The following is a 23,742-nucleotide window of genomic DNA, read 5'->3' as shown; positions in this document are numbered from 1 at the left end:
TATTTATTTGTGTTCTCATGTTCTACTTTTGACTGTGTTTTTACTTCTCTATGGGGGCTGGCATTTTTTTTCATCTCTGTCGATTAGATGGAATATGGCACATACAACCCCATAGAGCATGCGAACGGGAGCCGTTCCATTCTCTGAAGCGTACGCCGTCTGTGTGGGAACGGCGCATGCGCCGCTCCCACACAGATCAAAGCGAAGCTTGTTCGCAGTGCGAAATCCAGCGCCATTTTCATGTGGACCGGAAGCCGCTGCCGGACAGTCAGATGACGACTTTCGGCTGCGGCTTCCGGCCAGATGTTCAGGCGCAAGGAATAGGAGCGTAGAACAGCGGAGGCGGCGGCAGCAGGTAATTTATGTTCGTGTATGTGATGTGTGTATTATGTTCGTGTGATACTGTCTGCTGAGCCCTGTATCTAATCCTCCTACAATGTGCAGTCGCTCAGAAAATGGCAGCACACAGTGTAGAAGGTTTGAAGATTCAAACCCTTCCTTCTCCTGGCACTAGCCAGAAGAAGGGAGGGGGGATTGTGTGAGGACACTAAAGAGAGTGTGTCCACCCCAAATTTGCAGCATAAATCAATGAGGTTGCTTTACCACATTGACCATGCTGCAAGTTTGGGAACTGCTCCCTCTAGTGCCCAGCACATGGAAATGTTATAAATTTGAATCTAATTTTATAATATTTCCTGACTTGTGGAAAAATTAAAACAATGTGTAATCACTTAAATAAAAATTGTTTAACTGAAAAAAAATTTCTAGCGACACATTCCCTTTAAATTGTAGCGGGAGTGGCGTAGATTTCCCTGTTCGGCGCACAGAAAGCAAGAGATACGCCTCTTAATAAATTAGGCCCATCTTACTCCTTCTATCTTTATATTCGGACTCGCATATGAAAGCCAGTCTTATTAAATCTTCTCCTTTGTCTTTGGTCAAAACGCCAACAAGCCCATACTATTGTCCCTTAGAATGACTACTTCTGTAATATAGAGCAGACTGATAATCAACCTCAATAACATATCCAAAGAAGCAAGAGGCTTATGATAGATAATTTCCTATCATTCTAGCAGCTTCTTTTATTTTTATCTAGGCTTTACATACAGAATTCATCGTTCCAGTTTTCTGGCATGGAAAAGTCGCAAGTGCGCAAAAACTCAATTTTAGTGCAAACGTTTTGTGACTTTTGCATTTTTACGCCGCCTTTGCCACTTTTTAAAAAAGGTGGGTTAGGATTAGAGGGAGGGTGAACGACAAATTTATTATAATTTAAGCCAGACATTGGTGTAGATTATAGTGGAAATCTACTCTAGCTCATAAATAATAAATTTCCCTCTGACACCCGGACAGCCAGAAATGCACCTCTTAATAAATTACTCCGCTGCTCCCTATATTAAGACTGGTGTATGAAACGCTAGTCTTCATAAATCTGCCCGAAAGTGTCTTTTACAAATTAACTAATAAAGGTTACGTTTTGTCCTATCACTTCCCCTTTTTTCCCCTTTCTACTCCTTCAGTGGTACATAACTTAGGTGGTGTACACCTCGGAGTGTAGGTCATACAATTGAAACGACAGTGGTCCATTTGAGTACTTTTTAGCACATAGAGTGCTGGTTACAGACAGTGGCGTAGCTATAAGGGGCACAGCGGTCGCAATTGCGACCGGGCTCAGAAGCCAGGGGGCCCGCAGCCCCCCGCACCACATCAGTGAAAAGTTACTATAGTAACTGGGGCCTATGTAATAAACTACACGGGCCCCTGTTTACTATAGTAACTGACAGTACTTACCCTCCTCTTCCTGGAGCGCATCAGAGGTTCTGACGTCACAGCGCTATGCGCAGCGCATAACGTCACGATGCTATACACTGCGCACAGCATCCCGACACTTGATGGTGTGAGGACCTGCGGCCGAAGAGGAGGTAAGTTTAATTTCCCCTGGGGAAGGAGCTGAAACGTTGCCTATGGGACAATAAAAGTACCCTCTTTTTTCACCTTTACAAATGGAGTGCTGGCTAATTTTTGCTCTATATATATATATATATATATATATATATATATACATATACACACTTATTTTTTTTTGGGGGGGGGGCACATAGGTATTGGGGCTATTCCCCCTGATGCATTAAGTTCTTAGTGACGCCCCCGGCTGCTAGTGCTGCATTGTTGGATCACTTAGTAGACCCAGCGATGCAGCTGAAAGCTGCAGGGCATCGGCCATGAGAAGTTTGGGGGGGGGGGGCAAGAAGAACCTTTGCATTGGGGCCCATGAGCCTTTAGCTACGCCCCTGGTTACAGATGTAACAACTTTAACATTAGGGGTGACTGCTGAAAATTTCAAAGGCAGGCTAATATGCAGATTTACCTTTGGTGAACCTAGTCTAATTTATTAGATAAATGCTTAAATATCCATTCCATAGCATAGTGCCATTATAGAAATTGATTCATTTAGTAGCATCCCGATATACCTTTGAGCAATTGAAAAGAAATGTGAGTCGGCACTGCTGCAATCAGTAGTCCTCCGGGCGTGTGGCAGATCACTGCCCAGGCAGCATGCACACTGACACGGCGTGTGTCAAGGGAGGTGCTGGCTAAGTAAAGCGAGTTCATCAATATAACAATGAATAAGAGAAGTGGAGCCGCACTCACCCAAATCTGACGTTTTCCATGTACTTTATTGCTCATAAAAGATGTGGGAGGGAGACAGAGACCGGCCAGTCTCGGTCTCCCTTCCACATCTTTTATGAGCAATAAAGTACATGGAAAACGTCAGATTTGGGTGAGTGCGGCTCCACTTCTCTTATTCAATGTTATTCCGATATACTTTTGAGGTTACACGGACTTTCATATTTTCATAAAGTTGCCCTTTTGACTCAAGTAGACAACAAATTTATATTCAAAGTATAAACACCAAAAAAATTATCCCTAAATGCTGCAATAAGACCAAATCAATCGTATTGTAGAAAATTACAAGAATACTTTATTAAAGACAAACAACACAGTTGGTCAAGACTCTTTAAAATTAACACCCATAAAAACAATGTACAATCGGTACAGAAGATAGACAGTGTTGAATGTAAGGCAGGGCAAACAATGGTGATACTATGCATACCATATCAATATATATACAGAATATGTACCATGAGTATTACTATACTTATGCCAACATTACATAACCTTTAACTTCAATAGGACCACAATGACATGTATGGCAATGATCAAAAGAAAACCATGAAAACCTCATGACACGCATACCCTGACCCACCATGAGCCATTCCACTGCCACAACACTGTCAGAACACACTGTCAGGGGTGTATTGGTAATGTCACTGTTGTGCCAAATGTAATCCCCTTCTTGATGACCGTCTTCACTGTGTTCCATGGTATATCTAATGCCTTGGAAATTCTTTGGTACCCTTCTCCTGAGTGATGCCTTTCAACAATCAGATCGTTTTGATGTGTTGCAAGCTCTTTACGGTGGCTTTTGCTGTCACATGCAACAAAGAAGATGTCAGGAAAATCCTAATAGAACAGCTGAACTTTATATGGGGTTACTCAGAATCACTTTAAATAATGGCAGCTGTGTACTGACTACTATTTAAAGAGGCTCTGTCACCAGATTATAAGTGCCCTATCTCCTACATAATTTGATCGGCGCTGTAATGTAGATAACAGCAGTGGTTTTTATTTTGGAAAAACGATCATTTTTGATCAAGTTATGAGCAATTTTAGATTTATGCTAATTAGTTTCTTAATAGACAACTGGGCGTGTTTTTACTTTTTACCAACTGGGCGATGTAAATAGAAGTGTATGACGCTAACCAATCAGCTTCATACACTTCTCATTGTTCCAGCCAATTGTTACAGTGTGATTGTACAGTGAAAGAAGCTGGGCTGGAACAATGAGAAGTGTATGACGCTGATTGGTCAGCCTCATACACTTCTCTGTGCAACGCCCAGTTGGCAAAAAGTAAAAACATGCCCAGTTGGTCATTAAGAAACTAATTAGCATAAATCTAAAATTGTTCATAACTTGCTCAAAAATGATCGTTTTTCAAAATAAAAACCACTTATCTACATTACAGCGCCGATCACATTATGTAGGAGATAGGGCACTTATAATCTGGTGACAGAGCCTCTTTAAAATTAGTTTAAATGGGATTGGCTAATTCTGAACACAACCACAACCCCAACTATAAGGGGGTGTTCACACTTATTCAACCACATTATTGTAGTTTTGTTATTTTTATTTTTCCCCTCTAAATTTGTTTTCCAATGGAAATATTATTGGTCACATTAAAAGTGGAAAAAGTTCTGAAGTGATTTATCTTGTACTAATTTTGTAACATGACAAAAACTGTAATTTTAACAGGGGTGTGTAGACTTTTTATATCCACTGTATAAGCTAAATAGAGAAATACTTAGCAGCAGCTCACAAACCGTAGTAGCTCGAAAGAAAAGCAGCTGCAAAACCATATTGTCAGAACACACACACACACACACACACACACACACACACACACACACACACACACACACACACGCTACTGATATTGGATAGACACATCATGGGTTTTTTTTCAACGTGACTTCTTTTCTCTGCAGATTCAAGAACTCCTTTACAGGGGCCAGAGCGTACCGGATGAACTGATAATACAGCTTATAGTGGACAAGATAAATTCTGCTGAAGTTTCTCACCATGGTAATGTGTGGCCCTATACAGGGAATGGACTTGCTCACACAATTCAGTCTTGATGCAGTTTATAAATGTTTTTTTCCTTTCTGTAGCAAAAATTGTGTTCTCTTTATCTAAAATAACTGATAACATAAACCATTAATGTGCATTTAGCTATATATGGCAACGTTTTAGTTGTTTGTTTGCTCCTCTATTTCATGATGTGAGACTTGCAATTGTACCAATAAAAATGGAGCAGTTAAAGGGGGATTCACTTTTCTTACAGGGATTTCACAGTTCGTTTGGTATGCAGGTCATTAATGAATCACTATATTGACGTGCAACGGTGAGCAAGCACTCAGGTGTTCATACAGAGTGGTCCTTGAGATCTACAGGACAAAACTGACACGGAGAGTACATTTTTCAGTGACACAGCCCTTTTGTTCTGGCGATCAGTGTGGGTAGCAGCAGTATCCTAGTGATAAACTATACGTCACTATGGTGGGAAAATCACATAAATGCAACGACAGCTTATTCACATTGTCTTTTTTTTTTTTTACTGTAGAAAGTAATTTAGCTTGAATTTGGCTTTTACTGGTTCATTTAAAATGACTCTTGAAAATAAAAATAAAAAATCTTTTTACCAACATTTTAGGCTATGTGCTTTGTGGGCTTCCATCCCTCTCTGAAGAATTCATAAATATTCCAGCACAGATCGAGTTAATAAAGAATTTTAAATTAAAGCATGATGTCATCATTAATATCAAGGTAAAAGAGAGGAGATTAATCAAATAAAATTCTATAATATTGATTTGTGGACTGACATTTCATATTTAGGTTTTTCTTTGTCCAATTAAAGTGTCCAGACAAAGACTTGAGCAAAAGACTAAGTGGACTTAAGCAAGATCCAGGGACAGGCAGAGTTTACCAGCGTGAAGAATGGGATCCTGCTCTAAAGGAGAAAAAGAAGAAGCTTCAGGAAGGAGAAGAAGAAGAGGAAGAAGAGTTAGAAGAAGAGGTAATATCATTTTAAAACACTGAGTATGCAGGATTTTACTTTAAAGCTGTGTGGTGGCATTTTTACACCGATAACACACAATTTTAAGTGTTTTTAAGAGCCACCTGCATGGATTATATAGTTGGACCTGCCTCAGGGTAGCAGATATTGGTTTTTTTTCTTGATATTGGAATGAATCCCATTTTTTTGGGCAGGTGGGAGTGTACGTAGCTTGCTTTGTGCAATATACTATGTAATGCATAAATAAAAAATATTCAAGTTTGGCTTATTTTATAAATGGGTATTTCAGGAGCATTTTTTTTTTAGCTGCTGCACAAGTTTTGTCAAATTACTAGCAAATACTTTATAACTTTTCTAGTAGTATTTATCATTTTGTTAAGAAGATAAAGGCTGTTTTTATAACGTAAGTTTTCTATCGACTTGTTCTGTTGGTGGGTCTAGCTCATAATGGCAGGATCTGCCGACAACCTCACATCATTGGTACCTGCCCAGTCGTAACTCAACATCTACCATTAGGGGAATGGAAGATCGGACCCATTGGATTGTGTCTCATCCAATCCTTCGTTTCACCCAGGAATTAGGCGGCACAAGAGGTGTCCGGCAGTCACGGATTCCCTTGTCTGTGCATGCATGTTTGTGAAGGAGTTGGGCAGAATAACATCACCTAAACTATTTAATATGATTAACAGCACAGGGGGAAAATGTATTCCCATGCAGTTTGTATTATAAGCGTAGGTTGTTTTGTCTCCTGTTCAATTTAGGAAGAAGAATTTGAAAATTCAAAAGAATTTTTAAACCAGTTTGTATACAGACCTGGAGATTTCACTGAAAACGTTGATGAGCGCATACGGTTATACAAAGACACCCTTTTACGTCCTGTAGAGGTAAGATACTCAAGGCATATTAATGCATAACTAACAAACCTGCTGTATTTGATGTACAGTATAACAGTTAGACCAAGTCCACTCCTCCTCAAAATGTAAAGACTTATATGTATCTAATACATTATATTCAAAAATTCATTCTGTAAAATATATATTTTATTCAAGTTCCCCTCTTGTGTTTATTCTTGTAAAGACATGTGCATACAATGTAAATACTTAAAGGCTATGTACACCTTTGAAAACATATATAATTTTTTTTAAATAAAACAGTGTGTCAGTGTGATTGGTGCAACTTTCTAAATACTTTTTATTAAAAAAAAATCTTACTTTTTGAGATACAGCTGCTTTTTATTCTGTATATAAGTGATTCCAGAGTGCCAGGGAATGAAAATAGAATGGCAGGCCGAGAGGAAGGGCTGGACCACGAGCATTTTAGCATTAAAACCCAGAGCGGCTCTGGCCTCCATAGAGACCCAGCACGGAAGTGAGTGGGAAGCACAGAGAAATCTCAGTTGAGCCAATTGGGCTGCGTGACAATACTTGACTAGCTGCGGTACTCCCAGGCCTGTCAGATAAATTTTAGGAGTTGCGATTGCAATGTTTGAAAATCACATTTAGGTACTAAAAGTGGGAACGTACCAAAATTCTATCGAATACGTGGTAAAAATGTCATCTTAATGGCGTATATTCCGCCCGACCAGACATTTCATACGAGTTCCAAAGCTGGAGATCCTCCGCAAGCTATTTTTTTTTTTTTTATTAATGTTGGGAGAAACGCAGTGGCCCACCTTAAATCAAAACAAAGCTTAAGTAACTAAAAGGGTAACTAAAATGTAAAAAAACTTTTGACATGCCATTATGACATGTCAGATGTTTTGATCGGTGGGGGTCTGAACACTGAGACCCCCGCAAATTGCTGAAATGTAGCGGCAGGAGCGCTCGGGTGAGCGATGTACCACTTAGTTTCTGATCTGCTTTCTACTGAGCCCGTACACCGTTTCAAGGAAAGCTGATCAGAAACAACGCGGCACAGCTCTCTCCAGAGCGTTACAGCCTCTCCGTTTTAACGATCTGTGGGGGTCTCGGTAATCGGACCCCCCCCCCCCCACTATGACATGTTAAAAGTTTAGTTACAATTTAACGATTGAAGCAGGGACACTTACAGTATATTGAGGGCCTTCGTGCTATTCACACACAGACCAGATAGACGCCCAAAGATATCAAATATCCTAAAACCATTAGAAGAGAGAATTAAGCGGGGAAGTAATAAACAGCAAAACATTGTCCGGAAAGAAGGCAAGTTTATGCTAGTCTGTACCACTAACTACTCCTCAAAAATCAGGGTCCCTACTAAGTAAGTTAGCCAAGGACTCAATTGGCAGTGCAGTTAACCGGAAAAGGGTCAAATCCTTTTAAGGCAGACGTTTGCAATAAATTCTGCCTAAGGGTATGTTCACACGGCTTATTTACGGACGTAATTCGGGCATTTTACGCCTCGATTTACGTCCGAAAATGCGGCTCGATAGCGTTGGCAAACATCTGCCCATTCATTAGAATGGGTCTTACGATGTTCTGTGCACACGGTCATTTTTTTTACGCCCCGCTGTCAAAAGGCGGGGCGTAAAAAATACGCCCGCGTAAAAGAAGTGCCTGTCACTTCTTCAGACGTAAATGGAGCCGTTTTCCATGGACTCCATGGAAAACCAGCTCCATTTAACGTCCGTAATGGACGCAGCAAAAAGTGCCTCAACATGCCATTACGACTGAAATTACGGTGCTGTTTTCTCCTGAAAACAGCCCCGTAATTTCAGCCGGTACGGACGCTGCTGTGTGAACATGCCCTAAGGGTTTTGAAGAGTGTTGAGAAACACTGGACCATACGTCTCAAATTATAATGTTAATAGGGCCAGGAAACAGAGTCAAACGCCTTGCGTAAATCCATGCTCCACAACATAACGTCAGGAGGGGCCACCATCCCAATTCAATTTCAATATAGATATAGCATTGATGGCCTACCGGTAATAAACCCCACCTTTTCACAATGCATATGCTTAGGCAAGAAAGTGTTTACCCAGGTGGCCAGAATTTTAGTAAATATCTTTATATATTTGATAGACTAATAGATAGACTCCTGTATTTGCTCTAGTATATCTTGCTTTTGACTTTGTGTTTTTTTTAAGAAAATATATTGTATGCATTCTTCAGTCCATTTTTCTCTCCTGTGTGTTTTCTTTTGTTGCTCTTCTGAAGATATAAAAAAAAAAAAAGACAAATAGCTTTGCTTTTCCACTGGACAGTAATAACCTAGTTTTATAACCAGGATGGGGTAAGAGTAGTATTTAGCGGAAAAGGTAGTCACGGGGACTGTGGTTATGTAATGTTATATTATCCAATTGTAATTTCATGTAAACATCTCATTTTTCAAGTCATACTTCCAATAATGGTTTCTTGATTATTCGCTACATGTAAGAGTTAATGATTTCTACGATTGTCTCTGTACATTCAAGTGAACCCGCTGCCACATAGTAAATAAACTAGCAAAATGGATTTGCTAAAAGGTTTGAACTGCATTTTATTTTAACTATCTTCTCTGTCAGAGGCATAGACCTAAATATTCATTGTTAGTGCTTTATATGACAAAAGGTAGAATAATAAATATTTAATTTCTAGTTCTCGAACTTTCTGAATAACAAACCACATCTAAGGGGGAGTTCACACAGAATTTTTTGACGCAGAAACCGTGACGCAAAATGCGCCGCAAGACATGCAAAAAAACGTCCGAAAATGCCTCCCATTAATTTCAATGGGAGGCGGAGGTGTTTTTTCCCGCAAGCGGGAAGGGACATGCCCTATCTTCGGGCGTTTATGCCTCTGACCTCCCATTGACATCAATGGGAGGCAGAGAAAGAGTATTTCGCAGCGTTTTATGCCTGTGGCGCTCAATGGCCGCGGGCGAAAAACGCCGCGAAAATCGGCGTGTAGGCAGAGGAAAATCTGCCTCAAAATTCCAAACTGAATTTTGAGGCAGATTTTCCTCCGGCAAGAAACTCTGTGTGAACCCAGCCTTAGACAGCAGTCACCGTTTTATGGATCAGAATCTATGTTAGCCTATAGCACAGTGTCTTGTAGGTATCCGCTGTTCACTTTTCTCCCATAGACATCAATAGAGAGTGACCAAGCATGTGCGGCCAACTGTGTCAGGAATAGAGGACTGGGCACCCCAATTTTTGGGGTCAGGTTTTAGCTGATAGACAGACAGATATGCAAAACAAACAAACAGATGTGCAGACTGATTACCTTAGGCTCTCTACACATCTGCGTTGGGGTCCCGTTCTGACGTTCCGTTGGAGGTTTCTGTCAGAACGGGACCCTGAGCAGACACAAACTGACACCGACGGAAACCAGAGGTTTCTGTTTCCATCACCATTGATTTCAATGGTGACGAAGCCGGTGCCCGTGGTTTCCGTTTGTCTCTTTTGTGCACTGGATGAGTCGACTACGCTATTGCTTACGGCAAAAAGACGGCTCCGGTGCACAACAGACACAAACGGAAACCACGGGCATCGGAAATAAATGGTCATGGAAACCTCTGGTTTCCGTCGGTGTCAGTTTATGTCTACTCAGGGTCCCTTTCTGACGGAAACCTACGACGGAACATCAGAACGGGACCCCAACGCAGATGTGAACAGAGCCTTACTTGGAACAAGTTGTCAGGCACACCTGAACATTTCAGAGCTATGTCCGCGTCTGTAATGAATTGATACGCACAAGTTGCATAACGTTTTATATAAAATGAATACATTTTATTTATGGAAAACTATAAAATTGGTGTAAAGGGGCTGTCTCATCACAGACCATTTTTTTTTTTTAATAGGAGAACCAGTTCCTGAGTCCTCTGCCAAACAACTGACTTTGCTGTGGGAAGTTGCTGTTGGCTGTTTATCTTTCATGCAGTGGCCACTGCACAGCTAGTTCACACTGAGTATTTTGGTGCTGTTTTTGATGCGGAAACCAGGTCAGAACCGCGCCAAAAACCACCCGAAATCCCCTCTTATTGATTTCAATGGGAGGCAGAGGTGTTTTTTTTCCCACGGGAAAAAGAAGCGACATGCCCATTCTTAAGGCGTTTCTGTATCTGACCTCCCATGTCAACGGGAAGCAGAGAAAGCAGTTTTCCCAGCCATTTTTGCCCGCGGCGCTCAACAGCCGTGGCTGAAAAACGCTGCGAAAAGCACAGCAAAGAGAGTGCAGGCAGGTCAAAATCTGCCTCAAAATTCCTGAAGGAATTTTGAGGCAGTTTTTTCCGCCTGCAAAAAGCTCAGTGTGAAATGCAGTGTTATGTGCAGCCATTGAAATGAATGGCGTCTATGTGTTGCATGGACAGAGCCCAGGTCTGCCAGACGAGAGCCATCGATTATTAGCAGCTCTTCGCTCTGGCTCATAGATGGGGTCCCTAGCAGGTGATACCTCTCTACGAAGGGGTTTGGCAAGCTTAAAGAACCCTTTTAAATATGTCAGTGCTAAAATAGTCTAATATCAAATATTTAGTTGCTCTTCTCTCCGCGCCTGTTACTGCTATGTATATAGGAGTAGGGATGCACGATGTATCGAAACTTCGATACTGTTTCGATACTGTGCATCCCCAAACGGTTCGATACCGTTATTTCTTGTATTTCGATACTTAGCTGTGCGTCCGCACAGCTAAGTATAGTAACACATGAGTGTATGAGGGCGGGGCTGCGGCTCCTGAGTCCTGACATGTGCGCGCGGTCAGCATGAGGTGATGCTGCCGGCGCTGCACTAATGATTGCCGGCAATGAAAACAGAACATGGCGGGCGCGCTGCAAACCACCCCCATGTTCTGTCTTCAGTGCCTGCACCGCCGCTCATTAGTGCGGCGCCGGCCGCATCACCTCATGCTGACCGCGCGCGCACTTACTGTCAGGAGCGGGGCAATGGCTATATTACACAACCGCAGCCCTCCTCTATAACGGCGGAGACCAGAGAAACCTCTCATCTCTGCCGTTATTCTCCTGAATGCTGCGATCACAGCTGACTGCAGCGTTCAAGAGGAAGTGAGAAGGGGGGGATGCCCCTTGGATCGCATCACAGAAATTCCCTGTGACGCGATTGAGGGACATACCATATATGGGCAGACAGCCCAGGGTCCATTCAAGGACCCCAGGGCTGTCTGACCATATTTCCTGTTAGGGTATACTTCGGTATGTCCTAACAACTGCCTGTGTACTATTAGTACACAGTCTAATGTACTGTAATATAGATATATGCCTGTGTACTATCAGTATATATATATGTATATATATATATGTATATATATATATATATATATATATGTGTATATATATATATATATATATGCCAGTACATTACTATCAGTATATGGATATATGTCTGTGTACTATCCGTATATGAATATATGTCTGTATACTATCAGTATATGGATATATGTCTGTGTACTATCAGTATATAGATATATGCCTGTGTACTATCAGTATATAGATATATGCCGGTACATTAAAGTTTAAAAATAAAGTAAAAACAAAGTAATTTTAAATTTTAAAAAATACACATACACCTTTTTTACAATAAACATTAAAATAAGTCTCAATACATAAAACATACACATATTCAGTATTGGCGCAGCCGTAATAAACAGCACAACAATTTTTTGCATCATTTATGATGTGTACGCTGTAAAAAATAAAATAAAAACGGCTTTCTATCACTTATTGTGGGACGCGAGGTGCGATGATGAATTTAACCTCCATGTGCCTCACATTAATAGTAATTAACCCCATCATGTACCTCACACATTAACCCATTATGATTGAGAAACATGATGGGGTTAATTACTATTAGTGTGAGGCACATTCAAAATTCATCCTTACACCACGCGCCTCACATTAGAAAACGGAAGAACTTTTTTTTTATTACTGTTGGCAAAGTATCGAATTGGTATCGAAATCGCAATACTAAACGAAGTATCGGTATCGAAGTCCAAATTCTGGTATCGTGACATCCCTATATAGGAGTACAGCATTTATTCCCTTTCCAGGGAAGCTTTATTATTTTCTCCACCTAGTTTATTTACAGTTTATAAACATGTATGATTGATGTGTTTGCTCTTTAGCTAGACTGATATGTATACATAATAAATGTATAATTTCCACATATTTTATTCAATGGTTTAATACAGGATCTTATGATTGATCACGATCCTCAATACCTCATAGAACTTGATGGAAATAAGGAACCAGATGAACTCTTTGTAGTAAGTTTCTGGCATTACATTTTATGTAATAATTCTATTAGTAAGAATATTTTTCTTGTCATCATTTACCTTGTTAATTTGTTGTATCTCTTTTTTTTTCTATGCCTCTTTATAGAGTGTTTTAGCGTTTTTAGTTTGGCAGAATTGCCAATGCCTCTAAATGTTGTTCACTCTTTTGGCACAGAAGACACTGTTGATCTTATCTTTAAGGCCCCATCCACACGTCTGTGTGCTGCGCATGGAAATCACGCGCAGCACACAGACCCATTGATTTCAATGGGGCCGTTCACACATGCGTGAGTTTTCACGCAGCGAGAGTCCGCTGCGTGAAACTCACTGCATGTCACATATTGGTGCGTTTTCACGCACCTATGTGCCCATTAAAGTCCATGGGTGTGTGAAAACCACGCACTGCAGACGGATGCACATCCGTGTGCGGTGTGTGATTTGCGTATCAATTCGATTGGAAATAAAAAAAAAAAGTTGTGCTTTGAATAACTCATGCCACTCGCAAAGCCCACTGATGCATAACGCAACACACACTGACCAGATTCACGCACGTTTTTCACGCGTGTGTGAATGATACGCTCGTATGAATGAGGCCTAACTGTTGCTGATTTTAAGATAACTGTCAGCCAACATTTCCATGCACGGTTTGCTCTGTTGAGCTTGCATGTATACTCAATGAAGTGACTGGAAATAAGCCGCTGCCAGACACCTCTGGTCGGGACACCGCCATATTAGATGGTTGGCCGGTTCTGCCAAAATCGGCAGGTTCGGCCAACATTCATCTAATGTGTATGGGCACCTTTGGGACGTTAAAGAGCTTGTCTACTTTACAAAACCCCTGAATAATGCATATAAAAGGGATGGATGAGCTCCCCCTATCTGATGGAAAGAGCTGAATGGCTGTTCTAGAGGACCACCTTCTTCTATTCATATAAGCTAAATCCCTGCATGCTCCACTTTCCTGTAGGGATGAACATGAGCATATTCCTTTCAGTTCCTTCAGCATTAGTATTTTCATTACATTCCCCAAATCGCAAAGCAATATACTTTGTCGTTTTTAATTTGTAATACTTAAATTACTTTAGGGTTTTAGGAGTATACTGAGTGCAGTTATTTCTTGTGAACTTGTATTTACTTGTTTCAGTCGGTTTTATCCCGTTTGGAGTCTTTGGGTCTTCGTCGTGGAGCTGTGGTAATGAAACTTTACAACTCTGAGGAAGAGGAGTCCGTTGAAGGGCTGGATGGTGTAAGTAACTGACATTTTATTTCTGGGAAGCACAACATACAAGGGAAACATTTTGATTATGGAAGAATGGCCAACAGGAAGCAACTGTCTAGAACGGAGATTAACCAAGTTACCGCTACGAGAATTTAGTGTATGCAAATGGGACTATATTTGTTATACATAGAGGTTTTTTTATAACTCCTTTAGTACAAACCTACACAAAGAAGCCAAATGGAATCAGATAAAGTCTACTTACTAGTACATATATTTAAGTTGTATCTAGGTCAAATGTGAAACCGCAGAAGCCACTTTTAAATCCAAACCTTTATGGAAAGAGAGGAAAACCAAAACCTGCAGTCCTATATTTGACAACCATGCAACTGATTGAAAATGCAGAGACCTGAAACTATACATGTTTATACAATATAACTTTGTATACTATACTACGCAGCAATGAAGTATGTGTATCTTGTTATAATATACCTGCATTTCAATTGCTATAGAGATTTGTATAATACTTTTATTTTTTTGAAATTGAGTATTTTTATTGACTTTTTTCATAAAAATGCAATACGGTTATAACATTCCCCCTCTCCTAAGAAAAATCTCAGACCATTTTATAATACTTGAACTTTGAACATTCTGATTTGATAAAGAGAGAGCCCCCCCCCCCATGCTGAATTATATTTATTGCATGTTTACTATTTCCCAGCATTCAGGCAGAATTAAGATAACTTACTTTTCAGATGACTTTTCGGGAATAATCCGTCATTTGTATGTACATGAGGAATAAAAGGAATTCTTGTCATTATATGACTTGTATTCTGCATTTTTTTTAAGGAGTTTTCCCCTCTACAGGCTCTATTTCTAAATGTTATTTTTTTCTGAGCTAGTGGTCAAAGCCTAACTCCTATCATGTGATAGATCAATGTTTTTGGTAGAGGTGATATTTCTACATAGCGTATAATTTACTTGTAAGTGTAGTAGAGTAGTAGAAAAAAAAACAGCCAACAATTCGTTCAAAATGATAGCAGCGAGGAGTTAAATTGGTGAAGTCATTCATTCTGTGGAATAACAGCTGTCAATTTTGGCCCTTATTTAAGGTAGGAGGGTGGCAAATGTTGCACATGTAGGAAATACTGGGGAAATGGGTCCTTACAGACATTGTTCTGATGAAAAACGTACTTTGATTAAAGAGTTGATTTGGAGAGGGAAAAACATATAGAGAAGTGTAGCAAATATTATCTCAAATGCCTTGAAGTGGAAACCAAAGAATATCCAAAATGGCAAAGGCTCGTCCAATGATCATCTCCAGAAAGATCAAAGATCTGAAGTTACCAATCAGAAGATAATTAAAGAGAACCTTTCACCTCCTCATACATGTGCAGCATGTAATGGGCAGGGCTGCACAAACCCTGGGGCACTTTACATTTTTTTTCTACAATCCTCCGTTATTTAGATGTCAGTGCAGTTATATTTGGCGCCTACGCTCCCACTCTTCAGATTTCAAGATCAGTCTTCTGCCGAACTGGCAAGGGGGCGTGTCACTGCTACGGACAGTGTATGAGCTGGGGGGGGGGGGCGCTTGCACTGTCCGTAGCAGAGACATTCCCCCTTGCCAGTTCGGCAGAAGACTGATCTTGAAAGCTGAAGAGTGAGAGTGTGCACGCTCGCGCACACTCTATCCTCGCTCTTGCTATAACACTGTCCATATCTGATTGCATAGTATCACAGCCATAGTAACACGCCCCCTTGCCAGTACACGCCCCATTGACAGTTCATAGGGTTATTTAAATATCGGACGCCAAATATAATGGCACCGATATCTAAATCACAGAGGAGGGTAGAAAAAAAATGTGAAGTAACCTAGGGTTTGTGCAGCCCTGCCCATTACGTGCTGCACTGATCTGTATTTGTATGGGGAGGTGAAAGGTTCTCTTTAAGTGAAGCCAAGTTACCAGCAAGAACTCCCCGCAAAGTCCCGTTGTTTGTCAAGTAACACATTAACTGGCCTAAAGAGAAATAGTGCAACATTTTGTGGACTGATGAAAGCAAAATTGTTCTTTTTGGGTCTAGTGGCCGCTGACAGATGACCCCCGACCACTGAATTGAAGCCACTGTACACTGTGAAGACAGTAAAGCATGGTGCTGCAAAATCATGATATGGGGATGCTCCTTATACCATGGTGTTGGGCCTATCTATCGCATACAAGTGATCATGGATCAGGTTGAATATATCACAATACTTGAGAATATCATGTTGCCCTATGCCAAAGAAGAAATGCCCTTGAAATGGGTGTTTCAACACAACAATGACCCGAAACATACCAGTAAGCGAACAACATCTTGGTTACAGACAAACAGGATTGAGGTAATTGATTGGCCAGCACAATCCCTTGACCTGAATCCCATAGAGATCTTGTGGGGGGGACATAAAAAAATGCGGTTTATGAACTGTGGAATGCCGTCCAATCTTCCTGGACTGGATGTGTGCCAGAAGTTGGTCGATTCCATGCAACACAGATGTCAAACAATGGTTAAGTCACTAAATATTAGGTTAGTAAAGTGAAATCCAAAACATTTTTTTCAGTTTATACATTACATTTTTGAGTTTTTAAAGAAAAATGCTGGCATTGCTATTTTTTTGAACAGCCTAATATTCGTTTTTCTTTACTTTCTGTAAAGGATTAACACAAACGTTGTTATTGTTTTGGAATTGAACGTGTAGTGTTTCCAGTGCATTTGCATTTAGGCATATAAAAGTTATTATAATGATTTTGCGCTTTATTTGCTTTTTTAAACTCACTGCTCTTTTTTTGAATACTACTGTATATGTAATATATATACATATAATGTGTATGTATAGAAGCAGCAGCGTGGCGAACATTATACAGCAATAACAAGTGTAGCTGAGAATTCAGCACTGTGGTGACCTATACCTCTTACCAGCAGCTGCAGCACGTCTGCGTGTGTCTCACTCTCCTCCTGCTCTCCCTCCCCACTCTATAGACTTGTATGGGCGTGTCTGTGTCTCTTTCTTCTGCTCCCCCTTCTCTCTCAGTAGACTTGTATGGGCAGCGTGTATGTCCCTTTTACTTCTACTGTTCTGTCCTCCTGCTCCCCTTTCCATATTCGTCTTTGGGCTGTGTGTGTCTCTCTCTCTCTCTCTCTCCTCCCACCTACTGCCCCTGTCCTCTCCATAGACTTGTAAGGGCAGCCTGTCTGTATCTCTTTCTCTTCTGCTCCCTCCTCCTGCTCCCCCTCCCCTCTCCATAGATTTCTATGGGGTTTGCCTGTCACTCTCTATCTTGCTCTCCTCCTGCTCCCCCCTCCCCTAGATCATGTAAGCCACTTATTACAACATAAAAACTCAAATAATTAAGAGAATCAACAGCATTCTAAATGATGTATTATTATAAACTGATGTTTAACATCAAAATGGACCAGGTGAAACAATCTGATTAAAGAAGCTTCATCTATTTTGGGTTTTATTAACCGATCGGATTCTAAACTACCCTAGACAACTTATACTTGGAATCTGATTTTTTTTTAATTTTTTTACCAGCAACAAGCCCACTTTTTATTCAAGACAGTTTGCTGAATGTGATGAGATAAGAAATTTAGATGCATCTTCCAAATAGAGGGCAGTCAAACCTTAGATCAGGTCATATCCAGGGGTGAAGCTAAAGGCTCATGGGCCCCGATGCAAAAGTTCTTATTGGGCCCCCCCCCCCGCAAACTTCTCATGGCCGACGGTCCGCAGCTTTCAGCTGCATCGCTGGGTCTCCTAAGTGACCCAACAATGCGCACTAGCAGCCGGGGCGTCACTAAGGGCTTGAAATGTCTGGGGAAATAGCCCCAATACATATGTGTCCGCCCCCCAAAAAAAATGTGTGTATAGGAGACAGCATATCTATAGCACTACGACCCTATCAACTATGGATAGGATTAGATACATTGGCTCAGCAAACAGTATCACACATGATAGGATTAGATACAGTGGCTCAGCAGACAGTATCACACATGATAGGATTAGATACCTCAACCCAGCAGACAGTATCACACATGATAGAATTAGATACACAGCTCAGCAGACAGTATCACACATGATAGGATTAGATATAGGGCCCAGCAGATAGTATCACACATGATAGGATTAGATACAGTGGCTCAGCAGACAGTATCACACATGATAGGATTAGATACAGTGGCTCAGCAGACAGTATCACACATGATTGGATTAGATACAGGACTCAGCTCGCTGACATTGCGGCTCCAGCGCTGGACCCAGGAAAGGTAAGAATAATAATTTTGCCTCTTTATGTGTTACTGATTATTTTTGTGTGTTTGTGTTTTTTTACGGCGTTTTTTTTATTCTCAATAAAATGGTTAATGGGGGTTGTGTTTTTTTATTTCAATAAAATATTTTTTCTATGTTCTTGTATTTTTTTAAACTTTATTATCACCGCCTTAGTAATGGCCGCTGGCTGATTGACAACCTCCATTACTAAGGCGGGGCTTAATGTTAGCAGGTGCAGGAGGGGCTAACACTAACCCCCATTATTACCCCGGTACTCCCCGCCCCCAGGGGTGCCGGGAAGAGCCGGGTACGAACCAGTACCCGTCCATCTGTAGTGACGGGCAAGCACCGGGGCGGCCGCAGGCTGGTAGTATTAGGCTGGGGAAGGCCAAAAACAGTGGCCCCTACCACCCTGGTAATGCTGCCTGCTGCTGCTGAGTTGTATCTGGCTGGTTATGAAAATTGGGGGGGGACCCGACATCGTTCTTTCCAAAAGCAGCAGCAGCCTAGCATCACCAGGGTGGGAAGGGCCACTGTTTTTGGCCTTTCCATCCTGATAATACCAGCCTGCGGCCACCCCAGTGGCCAACCATCACTACAGATGGTCAGGTACTGGATGGTACCCGGCTCTTCCCAGCACCCCTGGTGGCGGTGGGTACCGGGGTAATAAAGGGGGTTAGTGTTAGCCTCTGCACCGGCTAACACTAAGCCCCGCCTTAGCAATGGATGCTGTCAATCAGCCGGCAGCCATTACTAAGGCAGTAGTAATATAGTTTTAAAAAAAACACAAAGACATAGAAAAAATATTTAATTGAAATTAAAAAAAAACACACAGCCCTCATTAACCATTTTATTGATAATAAAAAAAAAAAGCCGTCATCGAAGTAGTCCTGGAATCCGACGTAGTCCAACGACCGAACCTGTAAGAAAACACACAAAAAAACTATTAGTAACACATGTGTTAGGCTTAGATACAGGGCCCATGTGTGATACTGTCTTTGGGACCCTGTATCTAAGCCTACCACAAGATAGGCTTAGATACAGGGTCCAGCAGACAGTACTCTTATACAGTATAAGATTACTGTGTGCTGGGGCCCTGTATCTAACACTACCATGCGGTAGGCTTATATACAGAGCCCATCAGACAGGATCACACATGGACCATGTATCTAAGCCTACCATGTGATTGGCTTAGATACAGGGCCCAGCAGACAGGATCACACAATCTGTGATCCTGTCTCATGGGCCCCCTAAGCCTGCTACATCGTAGGCTTAAAGGGGTTGTGCAGTCCCTAAACATTGATGGCCTATCCTCAGGATAGGCCATCAATAGCTGATGTGTCGGGGTGCGACTCCCGGGACCCGCCAATCAGCTGTTTTGAAGGGGCCGCAGCACTCGTACGAGAGCTGCTTCCCCTTCATTTCACAGTGTGACCGGAATGAAGGGGAGCAGCTCTCGTACGAGTGCTGCGGCCCCTTCAAAACAGCTGATTGGCGGGTCCCGGGAGTCGGACCCCGCCAGTCAGGGCTAATCTTACCTTCCTCTTCAGCCGCGGCGGAAGTTCTGTCCTCTCGATGCTGTGCGCAGCGCATAGCGCTGTGACGTCATGCGCTGCGCACAGCGCTTGACGTCAGGACCTCCGCTGCGATCCGGAACCAGGAAGGTAAGTACAGTCTGTTACTATAGTAATAGGGGCCTGCAGCCCGAGTTACTATAGTAACTTTTTATTGATGTGGTGCGGGGGGCTGTGGGCCTCCCTGGCTTCGGGGCCCGGTCGCAATTGCGACCGCTGCGACCCCTATAGCTACGCCAGTGGTCATATCGTTATCTCAAGGAAGATCTGCTATATACTGTAACAGATTCTACAATCTACAGCATATTGTTTAATGGAAGTTGTATTTTACTGCTCTAGTTTTGTAGATTATTGAAAGCAATCTGAATGACTAGTCAATTCCAAGATCATTTTTTTTTTAATTATTAGGATGAACTTATGAGGACACTTTCATCATACCGAATGATTGCTCCACGATACAGGTGGCGCAGAAGCAGATGGGGTACTTTTTGTCCCGTGGCTCTTAAAGAAGGATATATTAGGAAAGGATTGGCAGAATTTGTTGTTAGGTAAGCTTTCTGTAGAAACTACACCCAATCCCTATATTCTTATAAAATTTTGATAACTTACTTTTTTTTTTATTGACTTTTAGTTTTCTAGATAAAATGTACGTCCTTTCTTCTGAGGAATCATTGATAAAGTTCATGCAGAATCCTCGGCCATATCTTATTCCTCCTATGCCACTGCCTCCCTGTAAGGTGGCTGTTTTTGGACCAAAGTCATCAGGAAAGACAACGATTTGCAACTTAATAGCCAACAAATACTCAGGAAAGGTACCTGAATGCTATCCTTTTCACAGAAAGAATACTACTATATTTATAAATGCGGTAATGTACATCCTATTATAAATTACTTACAAAATTCAAGGCTGCTTTTTTGCAGGTCACACTACTCAGAGGTGACTTCTAATATTCTTAGTTATTTATAGCTGCGGGTACATTATTATAATACACACAGCTGCTGCAGAAACTCATTTTTAAGAAGAAGCAGGAGTTTGTCAATCATCTGAGATATGTATTACAGTGTATTATCAATGTCAAAATGTGGCAGTTAGACTTCGAATAGAATTTATACATGAAACGATGCAAAGGAAACACAAGATTTTTAAAGGGGTGTTTCCAAGTGTGTTGGTAACCACAATGGAGACAAACTTTCTACATTACATCATACACTTTGACATGAGGTGGTTTCAAGGTTAGTATTTCTGTACTACTCCTAGTGGTTTTGTGGTTAATACCGAAAAAAGCACTGGTGGTCTAAAGTGAAGAAGGGGTTAATACTGATACACATTATACATGGTGGTTATTGGTTTAAAAGGGTTAGCCACAGATGTGCTAGTTTTCAGTGCGCATTATTTTTCAAAGGAGGTATCTGGTCACATGCTCCTCTATTAGCGGCCATGTGGATCTTACCTTGGTGGTATATGGTGCTTTAGTGGTTAACACTTAAACATTTATGTTAGGGATCTGCCAGGTACTACATCTAGGTATACTCCTGGGATTAATCAATCCACACCTGAGGCCAGACCTGTTCGACTGACACCATCTCCCACCAACCAGGGTGGCAGGCTCAGGAGTGGGAGAGCCTATCGCGGCCTGGTCAGTCGGAGTTAGCTCCGCCCCCTGTCCTTTATTACCTGCTGTGTTCTCCTCCTCAGTGCTTGTAACTCTTTTGGATTCCTGGCCCCACTGCTGCTTGCTCCAGCCTGCTTCTGCCGTGCTTCTGCCTTGCTGCTGTTCTGCTTAACCCGCTTTGCTTTGCCTCCGGCTTGCTTCCTCCTCCGTGCTCACTTGGGTATACTCCACTTCATCCTGGTCCTGACAACTCATTCACCGCTCCGTTTCCTCGTGGCGTTCCGTGGGCTACTGCCCCTTCCCTTGCGTGTTCCCTGTTTGTTCTCCCGTGCACTTAGACAGCGTAGGGACCGCCGCCCAGTTGTACCCCGTCGCCTAGGGCGGGTCGTTGCAAGTAGGCAGGGACAGGGCGGTGGGTAGATTAGGGCTCACTTTCCCTTCACCTCCTTCCTGCCATTACATAATTACAAGCCCCTTACCTAGTCTACCATTTCCCCTACATTGACGCTATCATGGACCCCCTTGAGACCCTGACCCAGCAGATGCAGGGCCTCTCCCTACAGGTCCAGGCCCTGGCCCAGAGGGTCAACCAGGGTGACGCTGCCGTAGTAGTTCCCCTCACCTCACCTCTAGAACCCGACCTAAAGTTACCTGACCGGTTCTCAGGGGACCGTAAGACGTTTCTCTCCTTCCGGGAGAGTTGCAGACTGTATTTCCGCCTTAAACCCCACTCCTCAGGTTCCGAGAACCAGCGGGTGGGTATCATCATATCCCGACTCCAGGAAGGGCCCCAAGAGTGGGCCTTCTCCTTGGCTCCTGACGCCCCTGAACTTTCCTCTGTTGATCGCTTTTTCTCTGCCCTCGGACTCATTTACGACGAGACTGACAGGACTGCTTTAGCCGAGAGTCAGCTGGTGACCTTACGTCAGGGTAGCAGACCGGTTGAGGAGTACTGTTCTGATTTTAGAAAGTGGTGCGTAGCTTCTCGGTGGAACGATCCGGCCCTAAGGTGCCAGTTTAGGTTAGGATTATCTGACGCCCTGAAGGATCTGCTGGTTAGTTACCCCTCTTCTGACTCCCTTGACCAGGTTATGGCCCTAGCAGTACGACTTGACCGACGTCTCAGGGAACGTCAGCTTGAACGCTTCAATGTGCTCCCCTCTGACCTTTCTGCGATTCCCCCCGAGGTCCCGTCTCCTCGCCCCTCCACGGAGGACTCGGAGGTACCTATGCAACTCGGGGCCTCCATGTCCCCTCGACAACGTAGGGAGTTTCGCAGAATGAATGGTCTCTGCTTCTACTGTGGGGACGACAAGCATCTTCTGAACACCTGTCCCAGGCGCAAGAATAAAAAGCCGGAAAACTTCCGCGCCTAAGTGATCATCGGGGAGGTCACTTGGGCGCACAGGTATTTCCCGTTAATGTGAAACGCAATAAAATTTTGCTTCCCTTTCAGGTCTCGTTTGCTGGCCGGTCTGCCACTGGCAGTGCTTTCGTGGATTCTGGCTCATCTGCTAATATCATGTCTGTGGAATTTGCTATGTCTCTAAAAATGCCTTTTATTGATTTACCTTATCCTATCCCTGTAGTAGGTATCGACTCAACCCCCCTTGCTAATGGTTATTTTACTCAGCATACTCCTGTTTTTGAACTCCTGGTTGGCTCCATGCATTTGGAGCAGTGCTCTGTACTGGTGATGCAGGGATTATCGTCTGATCTGGTATTAGGTCTTCCCTGGTTGCAGTTGCATAATCCCACGTTTGATTGGAATACTGGGGATCTCACCAAATGGGGTAATGAATGTCTTATGTCATGTCTTTCTGTTAACTCTATTTCTCCCCGGGAGGAGGTAAACACGCTTCCTGAGTTTGTTCAGGACTTCGCCGATGTGTTTTCTAAGGAGGCCTCCGAGGTGTTGCCCCCCCATAGAGATTACGATTGCGCCATCGATTTGGTGCCTGGTGCCAAGCTTCCTAAGGGTAGGATATTTAATCTTTCATGTCCTGAACGTGAAGCTATGAGGGTGTATATCCAAGAATGCCTGGCCAAGGGTTTCATTCGCCCCTCGACTTCTCCTGTAGGTGCTGGCTTCTTCTTCGTGGGGAAGAAGGATGGTGGTCTTAGGCCGTGCATTGATTATCGTAACCTG

The 23,742-nt window shown here is 42.4% G+C and overlaps 1 protein-coding gene across 3 annotated transcripts in view; it reads left to right on the top strand.

Annotated features, from left to right (window-relative positions):
• Positions 1-23,742, top strand: part of AK9 (adenylate kinase 9) — a 114,303-nt gene that overhangs the window by 22,243 nt on the left and 68,318 nt on the right. For all 3 annotated transcript variants that reach the window (XM_075862265.1, XM_075862264.1, XM_075862263.1), the window contains exons 5-12: positions 4,609-4,705; positions 5,334-5,446; positions 5,538-5,696; positions 6,458-6,580; positions 12,798-12,872; positions 14,026-14,127; positions 20,389-20,528; positions 20,612-20,792. In XM_075862265.1, the coding sequence (XP_075718380.1) occupies positions 4,609-4,705; positions 5,334-5,446; positions 5,538-5,696; positions 6,458-6,580; positions 12,798-12,872; positions 14,026-14,127; positions 20,389-20,528; positions 20,612-20,792 (990 nt within the window). The remainder of the gene's footprint in view (positions 1-4,608; positions 4,706-5,333; positions 5,447-5,537; positions 5,697-6,457; positions 6,581-12,797; positions 12,873-14,025; positions 14,128-20,388; positions 20,529-20,611; positions 20,793-23,742) is intronic.

Source organism: Rhinoderma darwinii, chromosome 4 (genome assembly GCF_050947455.1).
Source record: "Rhinoderma darwinii isolate aRhiDar2 chromosome 4, aRhiDar2.hap1, whole genome shotgun sequence".
In the NCBI taxonomy this organism is placed as follows: Eukaryota; Metazoa; Chordata; class Amphibia; order Anura; family Rhinodermatidae; genus Rhinoderma; species Rhinoderma darwinii.
Note: the sequence above shows the minus strand (reverse complement) of the source record. Positions and strands in the feature narration are given on the sequence as shown.